Here is a 16,268-nt window from a genome sequence, read left to right as displayed (position 1 = left end):
ACCCCCATTTCCCTGATGAAGTCTTGATCAAACCCCATCCTCCCCAACATGCAGCTCCTCCAGGACACCCATCTCTTACACATTTTCTACACTAGAGCACTTCTTCCACCATGTCAACACCTCCCTCCTAATTAAGGGGGCAGGTCCCACCCACGAGCCTGTGGGAACCTGGTGGGTGACTCCATCTCAGCCCAACACCCCAGATCCTTGCAGGCACAGCTGCCTGAGGTTCTTTCCACTGTTTGTAGTGCATGGGGAATACAAGAGCCGTGGCTGGGGGAAGATGTAATGTCTTTTATTAGACCCAAATGATACTGTTGGGGGAAAAAACTGCCAAGCTGTCAGGCACACAGTGCCTTCCTCAGGGCAGGGGCAGAGGCCATATAGGGCCATCAGGGAAATCCAGCTGGTCCATCCTTCAGGGATCAGTGGCTGCTCCAGCTCCACAGCCTCGTTATCCTGCTTGCCTTTACATTCTTCATCAGCTCATCATCATTCCAGCTTTCTCCTGACTCATCATAAATATTTGCTGCTCCTGCTGCCCACACGCTGCCTGCTCCAGAGCTGGCACTCGAGGAAACAGCAAGGATTCCCTGACTGCACAGGGGAGGTTCAGCCACGTCCCTGTCCAGTAGATAACAGGGGTTAAGGCAGACAGGCCAGATCCACACCAACCCTAGTTTTCAAGGAGAGGATGCTGACACATCCCTCTTGCTCCAGTCACTCCTGTACATTGTCACAGCAGCAGTGACAGGAGCTTTTCTGGCTGTCCTGTCATCCTCAGCTCAGCAGCACAGGGCTACCAGCAAAGTCAGAAATGTGCGGCTGAAGGCATCCTGGTGACTGGGTTAACCTTTCAGGTGCAGCTCTGCCACACCTCCATAAAAATCCTCAAGGGAAGGAAAAGTGTAGCTTGAGCAAAAAGGAGCCACGTCTGAGTTTGCTGTTTCCAAGAGGCCACACATTTATCCTCTAGTACCAACAACGCACTTCCTCAGCCCTCTGGTTCTCCAGAGTTCCTTGGTCACTAACTACAAAAAACCCTTAATTTTTTAAAGAACCCTTATATTTCAGCAGGGGGGGCTTTTCCTCTTTTAATCCAAGCAGAGAAGTTTGAGGCTGGTGCTCTTTGAAACACTCCCACAGAGACTCCAGCTGTTCAGCAATGGCATCCCTTGAGCATCACACTTTTTAGAATTCCTGCAGAATCATAATCCCCCAGGTGCAATAAATGTTCATCTTGGAATTTAGCTCTCTGAGGACTTTCTCCCTCTGTTACCTCCCACAATTTAGGAGTAAAACAGCAATTGCTTGACATTCTCTGGCAAGGATGAGATGGCACCTCTAACCATCCCCTCAGCTGGAGTCTGACACCCCAAGTTGGAGCCCCTTCTCTTCTCCACCCAAAAATCTGAATAAAAGGCCACACGCTCTAAGAACACTTCTCTAATAGTATCCAAATTCAGAGGAAATGAAAGCAAGTGTTTGCCATAACCCCCAAACAAGAAAGTGTGTCCTACCTGGACACATTAATTCTAAGTTTTCCTTTTTTTTTCCTTCTGTTCTGAACAGCACAGCAGCAGCAGGCAGCCCTGCTCACACGTGTCCCAGCAAGATACAAAGGTAAGAAATCAGAGCACAATACTGAGGTACGAAATAATTATTAAATTTTTAATCTAAATGTGACTTCACAACGCTGGCAGTTTTGTCCTCTGGCACATTTGAGCACTTGGGCTATATTTAACTCTGCTTGCAGCCCAGACTGGCCAGAGACACTGATGTCTCTGTAGCCAAGAGACCTGAGCTGGCAGGAGCTGGGGCAGCAGCTCACAGCAAGTCATTTGTCAGTTTAATGGCTCCCCAAATAGAAGGGCTTCAGCTATAAAACAGCAAGAAGTTTCAATGCTCTAATGTACCCAGAGAACTACTTTAAAGCATGGGCAAGACTTATATTGTTCATCCAAACAGCACGAGAAAGGTCCGACCTGCGCTGCGCTGGCTTGCAGGAGCCTCACATTTGTTAACACAATTCAAGCTTAATACAGATTAAAAGGCTAAAAAACAGACACTTGAAAAAAAAAAAAAACACTTAGTGTACAAAGACAAGGCGGCTCTGCCAGATGCACACATCTGTAGGGTCAGCCTTCACCAAAAACTCTTCTGCAGGAAAGGGCCTCGGCCCACTAGCCAGAGACAGCAATCATAGTAGGAAACTTTATTTAGTTAGGTGGGATGCCACGGGCTCAAGTGGAGTTAAACTACTCAGTACAAAGGAACCAAGCGCAGGAGTTCAGGCAGAGTCACAGAAAAACAACTGCTCCCTCTCTCCTACCAAGGGAGTGGAGAGGGATGGGATCTCCCTCCTGGGATCACGTGGATGTTCATCAGCACCGGAATCTGTCTGAGAAGTTGGGAGACTTTGGCAAAGTCAGTAACTGATCACTGGGCTTCACTTCTACGCTGCGGTATTTGCGTATTGGGTTTGCCTTGTGAACCTGTAAAAAAAATAAATATCATCAAGGACAAAATTAAACAAATGGCTGCAGTTATGATGAAGCTAAAACCTGCAGGTGAGCCATGGGTGGGACGAAGGCAGGTGTCTGAGCCCAGCACACTGCCCCAGGCACTGGAAACACACATAGCACATGTTGGGGTTGTGGGTTTTACCAGGATCATTCTGCTCTGATAAGTACACGTGTACAGCTCCAAAACTCAGCCATCTCAGCAGAGCTGCCTTCTTTGTTTGGGTCATTTTATAGGTTTTTGTGGGGGGTTTTGGTGGTTTTTTTGTTGTTGTTGTTTGGTGTGCTTTGTTTTGGGGTTTTTTTGGGGGGTTGTTTGTTTTTTGGTGGTGGTGGTGGGTTTTTTGTTTGTTTTTTTAACCAGTTGTAAAGGTAATGAGGACTCAGTTTGCAACAGGGAACCTTGAAAAGGCAATCTTAATGCAGATATGAACTCCTTGAGGATATTCCCACCTTCCTTTGGGTTGCTTTACAGCCCTCACTCAGAAACAGCTCACTTACCATTTCTTGCCTTAGCTTAGCAACTTCTTCCTTTTCACGCTCCTCTTGTTCCTGCCTGATCTTCTCCAGGTACCTCTCCCTTTCGGCTTCCGCGTTTGCCAATTGCTTTTCAAATTCTTGCCGTTCTTTTGCTCTTCTTTCCGTTGCCAGCTCAAAGCTTTCAGGAACTACAGAACCAGAAAGGCTCTCTAAGTTAGAAACAGAGGAGACAACATTGGTTCAAAGACAGCCAGGTAAAGCACAGAGTGTCAGCAGAAGCCTCCCTTTGGAGAGCTTCCCCTTGGCAAAGGGTGGTTAGGAGATACCTCCAGGCTTCAGGAAAAGAGAAAACCTTGCTCCCAGACGTGAGCACTGTTAATGCAGACGTCACCCCGCCACGGGTGTTCTCATAGGAGGGAGCAAGCACACAATTGTTAGTACAAACAAGTTTTTGGTTGGTTTTATGCCCTACCAAGCTCAGTCTACCCAAGAAGTAGATGCCTTCATCTCATTAGAAACGGGAGGAAAAGAGTGACAGCTCTGCAGAAACGCCAGCTGTCTCTGCAGGGAGCTCCTCACATTCTCTGTACCCTTATCCCGAGCTGGCAGACATCAATCATCCGCCAATTGCAGCAGAGCTGCTAAATACAGCTGCCATGCTGGAGCAGGATGGCGGGGAGAGGAAACCCCCCTGCTCCCAGGGGACACAAGCTGTTAGGCAATTAGTTGATTAAATGCAAGGCACTATTGGCTGTGCTGATGAAGAAGAGGCAACAGCCAGAAAAAACACCACTTAATTGCATCAGTTCTGAGCTACCCGCCAAGCTCGTGTAGCAAGTACTTGTAACTTCACCTGCTAGTAGTTTATGTTCCTTTTTGGGCACGAAAGGCTCCTGGTACACCACTGTGTTGGGACGAGCTTTAAAACACGCTGCCTCTTTCTGCCTTTTCAAGTCTTCTTGGAGCTGCAGGAGAAGAAAGCACATCAAGTGCCAGGCACAAAGAGATCATAACCCCCTGACACAGACTCCCACCCTCCCAACACACTGAAAGAGCCAGGTTGACTTAGTCAAAATCATTTCCATAGAAAATCACATTAAAGCCAAAAAGATGTGTCACTTGTTGCCTGACACTTACTTGGCCAAAAATAACTTGAAGAAAGTTTCAGGTGTCCACTGCAGACTTCACACAAGAAAAGCAGTATATTATTTATGTGTCAATAAATCCCCAAGCAGCGAGATGGTCAGCAAAGGGATCCAACTGCACAGAGCTGCTGCTTAGAGATCACCCCACAGCTGTTCAGGCAGCTGTGGTAAATCCAGTGACTTACCATAAAGTGAGTAAAATAAAAAACCCCAATCCACCAATCTTTAATCCACAGCTCAACTCTCGTGCCAAGGACAGAATAATTCATTGCTCAAACTCGGCTCCTGATTCAACTCAAGCAGGACACTTTCTGGAGTTGACCACAACTCCACCAGCTGCTTCAAGGCCAGTCTTTTCTTTTATCCTTTTTATCCTACCTGATGTTTCCAGCTCTCGAGCTTGGCAGCTCCCCGTTCATCCACCTGCAGATGGAATGGCTCGGGCTGGGTTGGGGCTTTGACCTTCTTCTCTGGCAGTTTGACTTGGTCAAAGTAAGGCAGAGGCTGCGCTTTGAACTTCGGCACCTGAAGCAAACAACTTGAAATATTTCTTGTCCTTTCCTTGGATGTTTAACAGACAACAGCAAGAGGCAAGTCCTGCCAAGCACTAAAGGAGTGGAATCCAAGGCAGCTTTAGCTCTTTCTTACCTCTTCCTTCTGAAATTCTTCTATTTTCTTCTCTTTTTGTATTTGCCGCTCTTTGTCCCGGGCATCAAAAGAGAAGGGGCAAACTTCCACGTGCCTCTGCTCTGGCATTTTGGGTTTGAAGGGCACTCCATAATGTGGCATAGGGTTAGCTTTGATCACAGGCACCACCTCCTTTTCCTAAAGGGATATCAGTGTTAGGATCTGATTTTTTACTTTTGTAGAGAGCACAACTCCTGACAAACAAAGCCATGAAGAGCTTGGAATGAGCTCCTTTAATAAGGGGAACTGCAGGGTCAAGCGAACACACTGGACACTGCAAAAATTAGCAATCCAAGAAGTGCTTATTTAGTGGCATCCTGAACCACAAGCCAGTTCTTCCTCTTTCTAAACCACTCTCATTTCCAGTACTCATCCAAATTAGACTTTAATGTCCTCTTCACAAGAGGGAAAGGAAGAAGCACATGATGCATTCAGAATCCTGCTCCCTTCCTCGGGGAGAAGGGTCATGTGCAATATCTGCCCTCCATGACAGAATAGGGAAGGGCAATGTCCTGAGAAATCTAAGCAGTTCACTTTCCTCCTCTGTAGCAGCAACACTTCAGAAACCCCCATCAGTGCCCTTGTGTTTAAATTTCACTTTGTACAAGAATTCAGTTTCAGTAAAACATGTAGCAGTAAATCAAGACTGCTTGAAGGGAATGGCACAGAGAAAGGTGACCACTGGAGGGGAGAGGCTCCCTAACCCAGAGCATCCCACAGCCAGAAGCACTGTGGCGGGACCTGGACCTGGCTCCAGCCTAGTGACAACTGTTACCTTTTCTTCCTCCCTGCCAGGCACGCGGGTTCTGCTTTTCAAAACGAAGGCTGGAGACTTGGGGATCGTACAAGGAAGTTCTTTCTTCTCCGGAACACCCTGTTCAGAAGAGCCAGTAAGGAGTTACCCAAGGCTGAGTGCCAGGAAAACACAACACAGACACAGCACAGGATGTACCTGTTACCGTTCTTACCTAATGGCAGACACTGTTTACTGAAGATTATCCAAATACATAATGCAACACAGCTACAGGCATTCTGAAGCTAATTGCCACCTCAGTCCTAACTCCCAGGTCTGGGTGTTACTAAAAACTTCTTACCACAACATCCTCCAGGATTTTTGTGGGACACGGCCTGGAATGGAATTCGAAGCGCTCTTCCTCCTGCCGCTTCTTACTCTCCCGCTCCTGAATCCTTTTCTCTGTTTCCAACTCGAAGCCGATGGGCTGTGTGACATTCCTCACACGGGGCTTCTTGGGCAGGAGTGGCCCACCCTCAAAGATTTTGTAGTTGAGTTCTCGTGCTTTGAATTTGTACCTACAGAGCAGAGATGGAGACAGTCACCGATACACTGCACATTACTGTGCAGCTCCAGTTAGCAACTCCTCCTTTGGTTTTGAAACAGCAGGATTAATAAGGAAAACATTGTGAATTGCTTTCCTAGGAATCCAAACCTTTGCCCACCAGGAGAGTTTTGAAGCGTGTGCAGGGTGTATAGTGCTATACTGGCTTTGCTTTACTCATCATAAGCTGTGCTGAACCCAAGATCAGCAATCCTAAGAGCACTTCCTTCAAAATGAATTGGCTACTTTTCACTTCCCTACAGTCAGAGCCATAGAATTATGCACAAGCTAAAGGAATATCAGTAGTTTTATGCTACTCATTCTTTTACATAAAAAAGGGTATTCCTGAGAAGCGATATTTCAGTATCTGAAAGATATTGCTAGAGCGGTACATTCCTCCCTTGGAGGACTAGATTAAACATTTACTTACTGTTGAATTTTCTCTACTTCCTCTGCTTCTAACTCTGCTGCAGTTTTGCAGGTGACAGGTCTCGAGCGCTGCTTTGTTCGGAGCACTGGTGTTTTGGCACATGTGAGCCGAGGCTTCGCTGACTTGCCTGAAACTTGGCCTGTAAATTCAAGTCAGAGACCAGCAGTTAATGGCAAGGCCTACAGCAGACACAGGCTGTTTGCTCGGAGCAGTCAAAGCACCTGTGTCCATCTCTGTGGACACAGCCAGGACCACTCACTTTCTTCCTCAGGTTTTCTGCTCCTCAGGTGGTAACGGGAGGGTGTGCGTTTCTGGAATGCTTCTACCTGCTCGGCAAAGGGCACGTATTCTGATGTGGTTTCTTCGAGTTTTCTTTTGTTTCCCTGGGACAGATTGAAAGGCTTGGGGACAGTGGGTCCCTTTGGCACTCGCATCTGAAAAACAGAAAACCACAGTCAGCATGGCCATGGCCAAGAGGCTTTGAGGACATTTCCTTTCCCCACCGATGCACAGTATCTGCCCCTTCCCCTCACTGAAAAAGGTAGCATTTAACATTAAGCATAAGTGTTAATACTCTGAGCATGAAGTGGAATGACTGGAAGATCTGACATTAAAGAGCTCCTTTTTCCACAAGATTTCTTTGGAGTCTTGTGGCAAGGAGACACACAGAGAGTTCAGGGGTTTGCACAACACCTGCCCCTCCTGTGGTAACCCCTCTGTGGGTCACCAGCATGGGTGTTGCACAAGCAGTAAGGAGGTGACGTCAAGAATCAGTCAGCCAAGTGCTGGCAACACTTTGGCTCTCACCGGAGAAGGGGGATGCTTCCTGAGCACTGCTGCAAAATCCAGTTCCTTGTACTCATTCCCAGGCTGGCTTTCCACATTCTGTTTAATCCTATTCTCCGTGCAGAAGTGGAAATCAATTGGCTTTGTTACTTGACCAACGGGTCTCTTCACAAGTTGTCCTAAAGAAAAAGAACATTTAAGAACTGGAAGCCTTTTGGAGTGGGGTGGGAGTGTAGGATTTATGGGGATAAAAAAAGCATTTCATATCTAATAACTGACAAATTTAGAAGCCTCATCTTTAACCTTTCAAAATACGACAAAACCCAAACACGATTTTTTCCAGGCAGTTTAGGGGTTGATCTACATTAAAGACCTCCTAATATTTAGCACAAATTTTGGAATGTTTGTTTCCAGAGGTACTTGCACAGCTCTGTGCAGCACTTTCCAGCTGAGCCCAGTACAGCTCCAATCTGTAATCCAGGCAGAGCCCACCTGCTCCAGCAATAGCTGCTTTCAGAGACTCCTCGTTCTTCTTCCGCAGCTCCATAACCTCCTGCTGCAACTGCTGCATCTTTTCAAGTTCCTGCTCCTCTGTACTCTTCAGCTTGCTAGAAGGTTTGGTCCTCCTGCAGAAGCACATTAAAGGCTGAGATATGCCTTCCTGCCTCCCTGGTTATTAGCATGTTAGTGCAAGGAACATGCTCATCTCCGACCTCACTGCAGGAGCACCCCTTGTTATAAAAATCATACTCTTCAGAAGATCTGCTTGGATTTTGTTTGCTCAGGAAACCTCACAGCTAGCTGCTATTCTGCAGACCCATTTGCTGGGTGCGTGCTCAATCCATCAGCAAGAACAAATTGTTCCTCAAAAGAAAAGCAAAAGCTTTCCTGTGCACAGGTTCAGCTGGTGAAGTACATTTCATCCCCACATTGTTGCCTCGACCCAGTGTTTACTAAATGTGATACCATCACATGCTAAGTTGAAGCTGGAAACACTCAGCCAGGACTGTCACCTAAATCAACTGTGATTAGCAGACAAGTCACAAGAAAGCCACGTACTTCAACACTGTTGGCGTGGAGGGCATGGGTGGTTTGCTTTTCTCTCTCCCTGGGGACAGGTCAGGATCCTGTGAGGGCTCTGCCTTCGTGGATTCTTCTGTCTCCTCTCTGCTGCCAGAACTAAGAAAACAACTTGTTAGAGCAAACCACTCCAACCAACTGTGTTGTAAATGAGAGATCACCTGCAGTTCTCGCCACCACGTATAACGTCCCAACACCTGGTGAGGTCTAAGGTATGCCAGGCTGGCCTTACCTCACCACACGCCCAGGCAAAGACTGTCCAGTTTTCCCTGGTACTCTAAGGCTGCAGAAGGGAAGATGAATTACTGAGTTTTTGGAACTTTTCTAGAGGAAGGAGTACTGCACTGTAGTACAGCAGCATTTCAAAAATCACACTTCAATTTCCTGACCTCAAGCTTATCACCATATGATACCTTAGTGGTTAAGCTAATTTGAGAAATATTTGAGCTGTGACTCTTTCATAACTTATGACTAACTGCCTGATGACTTCCTGATGGATAAGTTAAGACAAATTTAAAACTAACTGACTGACACTGAGTAAGGAGTAAGAAGCTGAAGAAACCCACGCTCATTTCATTCACATCTCTACTTCCAAACAGAGTGATTCCTTCAGCTCTTACAGCCATTTCTTGTTTATGAAACCAGTATCAGGAACCAGTTCCAGTCATCACCGCCTAACCTTTGTGTGAAAACCCTCTCAGCCAAGTGGAAATCCTTTCCAAAGGAACAGTTTTATGCCCCTTCCCAGTCCCGAAAGGGAGGACTTTGATGACATACATTCTCATTTTCTTCAGGGGTGGAACCTCTTCCTTATTATCCAGGGCATTAGCAATTCTCTCTGCTTTGATTCTCCCTGGCTGCTTGCGCTGCTGGGTTTTTCTTGGCTTTGTAGCCGCTTTCTTGCCCACCCTGGAGTAGAACAGAAAACAGGGGTCAGCTTTCCCACAGATCTGAGGAGACACACGACTTGGATAACACTTTTTATGTCAGTGCATCACCTAACTCCATCATTCCCACCATGTAAATTGCATTTAAAACAACAATCCAAATGCAGCATGATTTATTAAAAGTTTAGCAATCTATAAACTTATTATTCTTTGGTATATGCAAGCATAGAGAGCCCCTTGCACTAATATGAAGAACAAGTTCTGCCCAAGTCAGAGACAGATATAAACAAAGAAACTTTATAAGCCACCTCAGTTTCAGATATCCTCACATTCCAGAAGCTGCTGGTGCTACCAAGTCTCATTTGACAAGTATGTGAGATACTGCATTACATTTCCACCCTAGAGACTGTCCCTCCAGCTTAGCCAGCAGATCAGCTGTCCCAATACACGATCTCCGAGCTGGAGAACTCCAGCCCCACAGGATCACCCAAGAACAGCCAGAACTGCAGATCCTGAGAGCAGAGAGCTGCTTAGTTACACCACCATCAATCATTTTGCAAACTGAACACAAGGATTTCACCTTTGAGGGGCCTCTGCAGGGGCAGCAGCTCTCCAGGTCGCCAGGGACCCAACGATGTTCTGAGAGACCATGTGGGTCTGTGCATCCTCTGCTTCACCGTCGCTTTCATCTGAGAAGGGGGACAAGTGTCAGCTCATCCATATGCATTTATAAAGAACACCACAAATTAAAACCATGTGAGACCTTGCAGACAACAGTTTATGACGATGGTCCCACAAAAGCCAGACAGAGGCCTTTCCATTTTGCCAGTGAAAAGCAGGGAAAATTAATTCCCTAGCCCCCATAGTATGCCAGCTTACTCATTGCTACTCCTTGTGATGTGCAGACAGACAGAACATCAGGCTTTGTATAAGCAGGGCTGCTCTGTGAGAGCTTTGCCACATTTTCTGCAGGAGGGATATTCTCCATATTAGCTTTTTGGTCTGTAAGGAGAAAAAGAGAAATGTTCACTATACACACTATGTTAGGAATTTTTAGCAATACATCAGAAAATCATTATGAGGTTAATGAAGTCATCTGTCAAGTCACAGATATTAAAGTTTAAATAAAAGAAAAACAAACAACCAAACAAACGGAAAAACCCCCATGCATGACAAATGATGCAGCTAAAAACACGATTAACCAATTGGCACAGAAGCCACACCCAAACCAAAGATAACACTGAGGCCTCATCCAACCAGACAACAAATCAAGGAGCTGGAAGCAACTTACCAAACCAGGAGTCTGCATTGTGCACATCAGCATCATCCTCATTCAGAGTTGCAAAGTTGATGCAGGGGTTTGGGACATCAAAGGAGTAACGGGATTCTGATCTCGCCATCCTTGCTGTCACGCTGTCCCCAGGAGTCCTCTGCCTGCACCACTACAGCTGTTTAGACAACAACAGCATGTCAGTGCAATCATCCCCCACCTCTCTTCCACCATGGGGTTTCTAGGGAGAGGCACTGGGACAGCCTTTGGTACAACCCCCCTTTCTTGCACTTCACATCTTTGGGCACGATGCCTCTTGAGCAATGCAGGGTTTTATCCTACTGCTGATTGGCAAAGCTAAGGAGATCTCACCACTGTTGACATTTGCAGGTTCAGAACTATCAGGAAGATCAAGTTTTGAGGGTTTTCTTTGTACCTGTAGGTGCTAGAATTGTATTTTTATGACAAAGTAAAGTACAAGTCTTTTCCAGAAAGCAACTGATTTGCACTTCCTTTCCTCGCCACTGCACAAAGAAGAGTTCTTATCCTTACAGGATTTACAAAATTGATGATCTTCACTCCAGAGCACTGCAAAGCACAGCCTGTCTCCCTCTGAAGGGCTACAAACAAAACTAATGACACAAAGGTGCTCTTCTAGAGAGTAAACTGATTTTCAAAGCAGGAAAATGGCTCTGTAGAGCACTGTTACTGGGCAAAAAGTCAGAAGGAGGGCAGTGTCAGGCCCTCCTGCATTCCACAGCACTAGCCCAAGGCTGGCCAGGCTATAAACAAACCGAGCACTGTGACCATGTCAAACAGTCCCTGCAGTTAATTAATGGAGCACTGACAGCAAGAGGAGTCCCTGTGTCAACAGGTGATATTAAACTCAACGGAACAGGAATAAAGCCAGCGACAAAGTTATAAACCCCGAAATCACATCAAAACCCTTTCTCAAAGGTGCTCTGGCGGTGCCTCGCACAGCTGCGAGGCAAAGCCCACGAGGATGTTATAAAACCCTCCCTCAGGAAATCACCTGAACTTTGCTTTTATGAGCCCAGGCAACTCCAAGGCAGAGTATTCCTAACCCAGGCAGCCTCAGCCCTAAACCATCTGTCTAGGCAGACCACACAAGGTTCGACCCAGATGGTGTGTGCTCCATAAATAAGGAAATGCAGCATTCAGGGGGTATCACGTCTGGTCACAACCTGAGGATGGCTGCACTGAGAAACCTCCAGCTCCCCTGAGCAGAACTGCAATAGCCAAAGGGAAGAATGGCACTAGAGAAGCACCGGCTACACGGCTGTGAAGATGTCAAGGTAGGGCCCAAAGAAGGCAAACAGAAGAATCAGAGCCAAAACCAACTGTAACTGAGCTGGAGACATGGCTGGAATCGAATGCTTTCCTACTGCCCTTAATCAAGATAGAGTTTCTGTCAACACTTTCCACTTTTTTAAAAATCAAATGCGTCATCTGCATTCTCCCCTCACCCTCCCCAGTCAGTTCACCAAGTCAGAGCTCTGGGCATCATGTTTCACAGCTACTTGTGCCCACTGCTACACTGCTGCAGTTCCCAGCTTTTTACTGTGTAAAGTCCATACTGTCCCATAGTGTCAGCACCCTCATCGCTGACCTCATCACCGACCCCTTCTCTCTTCCCTTCCCTCCATCCCAGACAGAAGAGAATAGTCAGGAAAAGAAAGGGATTGTATCAATGCCTCAGGCTCGTACTCCAAGGTCTTTGAAAGAGACAACGGGGAGGTAAAAGTTATTGTGACTGAACTCCAGAGGGTCCATTTCAGTCAGATGAAGTCATGGTGTCTGTTTCTCAAATCCCTAGGTATCCTCCCAGTCCTGCCCAGTGCAGGATGGACAGTGAAGCAGCACTTCACTGAAAGGCATCTCCCTCCTCCACCCACCGACTCAGCTCCCATCAGACAGGAACGTTCCAGTGATTTATCGCTCCAATGTGCCACCACAAAAGCTCCTGCCATCCCAACAGGCTGCGCCGGGCACAGCCCGACCCCCGCTGCCCACTCCCTGCAGGCGTTTCAAAACACCTGGGCAGGATTCTGGCAGCACAATCACATCCATCTCAGCCCAAAATTCTTTCTCTCCACCGTGGCACTCATCCACCTGAAGTGAGCTGAGGAAATTTCTTTTCATTAATAGGGCCATTCCCCCAATTAGCAGGCACTGCATGCGTTTCCTTGAGCGTGACTGCAGGCGCACTGTAACCCTACACAGCTCCGGCGTGGATTTAAAGCCTGACCCTGCTCTCCCCCACATCCATCACCTCCTGTGTCGACACAGGTGTCCCCAGCCAGCTGGGGAACCCTCTCCCCCGTTCTGCAGGATCAGCTTTCGCCTGGTTCGCGGAGCTGCTGGGGCAGGAAAGGAGGATCTGCTCTTCTCACGTTCAAAACCACTTCAAATTCCTTTTATAAAGCAACTGCCTGACTAAAACCTTAATTTTCTTTCTAGGTCTGCCCTCTCACTGAGCTAAACGTGCCTCCAGAGCAGCACAGCCATATCCACACAGAGGAATGGGCAGTGGGTTCCTCTGGATGTCAGGTTTCCTTTGAGTAACTACACTCTGGCACGTTCCAGAAGAGTGCCTTGGCATGGTTTAGATTAGTTAGCTTTGAAAAAGGATTAAGCTAAATTGAAACAAGCATTCCTATCCCAGAATAAGACTGATCCAACAGCAAGCACAGGAGGTATTTTGGAATAACTTCACACCTCGCTCTAATCCAAATTAGCTTTAAAATACTGACACGATTCCATCACAGATGTCATCAGTGTCTTTTTCTCAGTGTAGTTGAGAATTTTGTGCCAAAAGCAGGAACAGCAGACCCTGCCTGGATAAAGGACCTTCTCCTGGGCTCCAGCACCAGCTGCTGCTTCCACACAGGACACTGCACTAACCTGGCAGCTTCTTTATTGTCCTCAAACCCTGAGCTTTCCATCCCTTTTTTAGGGATAATAATACAAAGTTGCAAGACGCTTTTCAGTGGTTAATGTGTACACTGGACCATTAGAAAGGGCTGGAAATTGCCTCTCTGTAGCTACAGTCCCACCACCACAGCCTGGCAGAAGCCATCCCACCCACCACCTGAACTACTTCCATATGATGTCATAAGCCTTGGAAAGCCATCCTTGATCCTTGCTTTTCCCTGAGCAGGGTGAAATGAACACTTTTAACACACTCTGGATCTGCAGCTTCTCCCTCCTCACTAGTGCCCCCTCCCCACTCAGTGTTCAGCTGTGCTTCTCTGCAGCACAGAATCAACACCGGATTCACCATCCCGGGCACAGAACCGAGGCAACGCTGCTGTTCCGTCGTGCAGGGCCCAAATTAAGAGACAAAGCCTTTATCTCTCCCCAGCCGAGAGCGGAGCCAGCAGGAAGCTCCAGGGACAAGGGAGGGGCGAGGTGCTGGCACAGCCATCGCTGCCCTAACGGCCCAGACCCGCCCTCAGCCCCGAAAATAAACAGCCCTGACAGCTCACCCTCCCTAAAAGAGATCCCACAAGTTTCAGAAGACAAGAAGATGGGGCAGTCTAAGAATATCAGTTCAAGGAAAAATAAATTATTTTTAGCCAGTATAACCTCACCTTATTGTTAGGTTAAGTTAAAGGTCCACTAGCTTAAAAAAAGCACCGCGCAAAAATAGCTCCCTTGATGCTTTTTCTGTTACTTGAGCCCGGCTTCGCCTGGTTGGCTTCCCTCCTTTTCCTGTGAAGCAGAATCTGGCCTGAGAAGAAGCAGCAGAGCGAGATCGTGAAACACACCTTTCCATCAGATTTCGTGATATTTTTAAGGACTCAGAAGTTCCCATCACTCCCGAGGAACCCACCCGAGCCCAAGGCTTGTCCCAGCACCGCGATCCCACAGGGAGAGCGGGAACCCAACCAGCTAGGCCCCCAGCGACAGCGGCTCCGGCCACGGGCTGAGCGCCGCGAGCCGCCTCCCTCCTCCTGCACTTACCGAGTCGCGCCCTGGGCCCCGTTAGCGACACATGGGCTGCGGGCGGCGCCGCGTCCTCACAAGCAGAGCGGGTCTGGAGAAACAGCGCCAAGGCCGGAGCCAGGGGGGTCTCAACCCAAACCCCCTCACTCCCCTCAGCGCCCCGCGCGGCGCCGCCGTTAACGCATTTCAAACGGGGCCCGCCCGCCCGAACCCACCAATCAGCGCCCGCCGTGCGCCCCCGCCGAGAGCCGATTGGCCGGGCCCGCCGGAGGGCCCGGATGAGGCGGCCCAGCCGTGCGGAGTCGGGCAGTGCCCGCAAAGGCTGACGGGAAATGCGGTGCCCGTTCGAACTGCGCCGCCGAGGGGCGGCGAGAGGAGCAACCACAACTCCCGTGATGCACTGCGCGACGAGCTCGGCCAATGAGGCGAGGCGGGGTGACATTCGGAACGCCCTTTCAGCGGCCGGCGGGGGGTCCCGGGGCCGGTGCTAGCGGAGCCGGGCGACAGCATAACCGTAGGGCGGCTGTGCTGGTGTTCTCTTCCGTGCTTTCACTCGCTGTTCCTCACCAAATCAACCCCTCCGACTGCTGGGCACGGGGAATGCGGCTTCTACCGCCTGGTTACCCAGACTCCCCACGCTCTAGGGGTAGAGCGCCTCTACGCTCAGCGGCGTTATCGACCCCAAATCCTATTCATATAAAAGCCTCCTATTCATATAAGAGCCTCCAGTCTGATCCCCACAGGATCAGACTAACAGGGCTGTGGTACAGCAATTTCAAGGCATGTCAAGCAGTCAGGGCACAACCAGCTCCCACTTCTCGTAGGTGAGTGTGCTTTTTAAAGCTAGCAATGGTTTCCAGAAAAACAAAAGCCGTTACTGCTGTTAATACTAGGAGTGTGTGTGCTCAGACACTCCCCTCGAAGAAGGATGCAGCCACCCAGGTCTCTGGGTGTGCTGAGTGTCTGAGCCTGGCGTTGGTACCGGAGGATGGTGTAGGAAGTAGCTGTGTACGATGCGAGCAGGTGAGTGACTTGCTGTGCCTGGTAGCAGAACTTAAGGAAGAAGTAGAGAGATTAAGGTGCATTAGGGAGAGTGAAAAGGAAATTGGTGGAGTCAAACCCTTTTGAACCCTAAGGAAGTCCAACGAGAGACGGCGAAGCCCTTCCCCTCCTGCCACAAGGCAGATGGAGCAGACCAAATTGATGGGGGACAATGGAAACAGGTCCCTAATGGGAGAGGTAAAAGAACTCTCTCTCGACCCCCATCACCCCCCAGGGTGCCCTTGAAGAACAGATATGAGACCCTGGACCCAGACAGTCAGGTAGAGGACAGCCAAGAAGATCTCTCTGGAGAGCATCCTGGTTCGGCCCCGTCTAAAAGACGGATTACAACCACAGGTATAAAAAAAAAAAAGAAGGGTAGTTGTAGTCGGTGACTCCCTTCTGAGGGGAACTGAGGGCCCTATATGTCGCCCAGACCCATCCCAGAGAAGTATGCTGCCTTCCTGGGGCCAGGGTGAGGGATATTAGTAAGAGACTTCCTGAGTTAATTCAGCCCTCAGACTATTATCCACTGGTGGTAGTCCAGGCTGGCAGTGAGGACATTAATCAAAGAAGTGCCAGGACAATTAAAAAAGACTTTAAAGCACTGGGTCGGTCAGTTCAAGGGACAGGA

At 48.4% G+C, this 16,268-nt stretch overlaps 2 protein-coding genes across 6 annotated transcripts in view; both read right to left on the bottom strand.

Annotated features, from left to right (window-relative positions):
* Window positions 1–1,653: 1,653 nt before the first annotated feature.
* On the bottom strand, window positions 1,654–14,832 carry TPX2 (TPX2 microtubule nucleation factor). 5 transcript variants are annotated; one of them, XM_027895034.1, is made up of 19 exons: window positions 14,733–14,832; window positions 14,239–14,359; window positions 10,646–10,804; window positions 10,234–10,356; window positions 9,935–10,043; window positions 9,245–9,376; window positions 8,700–8,750; window positions 8,447–8,566; window positions 7,880–8,013; window positions 7,409–7,566; window positions 6,861–7,035; window positions 6,602–6,740; window positions 5,929–6,145; window positions 5,610–5,708; window positions 4,796–4,972; window positions 4,526–4,672; window positions 3,856–3,967; window positions 3,024–3,211; window positions 1,654–2,495 (listed from the first exon to the last, which is right to left on the bottom strand). In XM_027895034.1, exons 3-19 carry the CDS (start codon window positions 10,752–10,754, stop codon window positions 2,385–2,387), a joined length of 2,301 nt encoding a protein of 766 aa, XP_027750835.1. In that variant the 5' UTR covers window positions 10,755–10,804; window positions 14,239–14,359; window positions 14,733–14,832; the 3' UTR covers window positions 1,654–2,384. The 5 variants fall into 5 exon arrangements, with proteins under 5 accessions (XP_027750835.1, XP_027750837.1, XP_027750836.1 ...); XM_027895036.1 differs by having other exon boundaries at window positions 3,024–3,190; XM_027895035.1 differs by lacking the exon at window positions 14,733–14,832 and adding an exon at window positions 14,641–14,660.
* Window positions 14,318–16,268, bottom strand: part of LOC114062978 (basic proline-rich protein-like) — a 9,419-nt gene continuing 7,468 nt past the window's right edge. The window contains exons 2-3 of the mRNA XM_027894952.1: window positions 14,809–15,080; window positions 14,318–14,378 (exon numbers count right to left, since the gene is read on the bottom strand). Of these exons, the coding sequence (XP_027750753.1) occupies window positions 14,318–14,378; window positions 14,809–15,080 (333 nt within the window). The remainder of the gene's footprint in view (window positions 14,379–14,808; window positions 15,081–16,268) is intronic.

This window comes from Empidonax traillii, unplaced genomic scaffold (genome assembly GCF_003031625.1).
Source record: "Empidonax traillii isolate 1590-97213 ecotype Southwest subspecies unplaced genomic scaffold, ASM303162v1 scaffold448:size1359114, whole genome shotgun sequence".
In the NCBI taxonomy this organism is placed as follows: Eukaryota; Metazoa; Chordata; class Aves; order Passeriformes; family Tyrannidae; genus Empidonax; species Empidonax traillii.
This window is presented reverse-complemented; position numbering and strand designations above follow the sequence as displayed.

Bases quoted from the DNA above. Each gene is read 5' to 3' on its own strand.
- TPX2 (XM_027895034.1), bottom strand. From the start codon at position 10,754: ATGGCGAGATCAGAATCCCGTTACTCCTTTGATGTCCCAAACCCCTGC. The intron at 7,567-7,879 runs GTGGGCTCTGCC...CTTTTTCTTTAG, and splicing joins AGCAGCTATTGCTGGAGCAG to GACAACTTGTGAAGAGACCC. The intron at 4,973-5,609 runs GTAACAGTTGTC...ATATCCCTTTAG, and splicing joins CTGGCAGGGAGGAAGAAAAG to GAAAAGGAGGTGGTGCCTGT.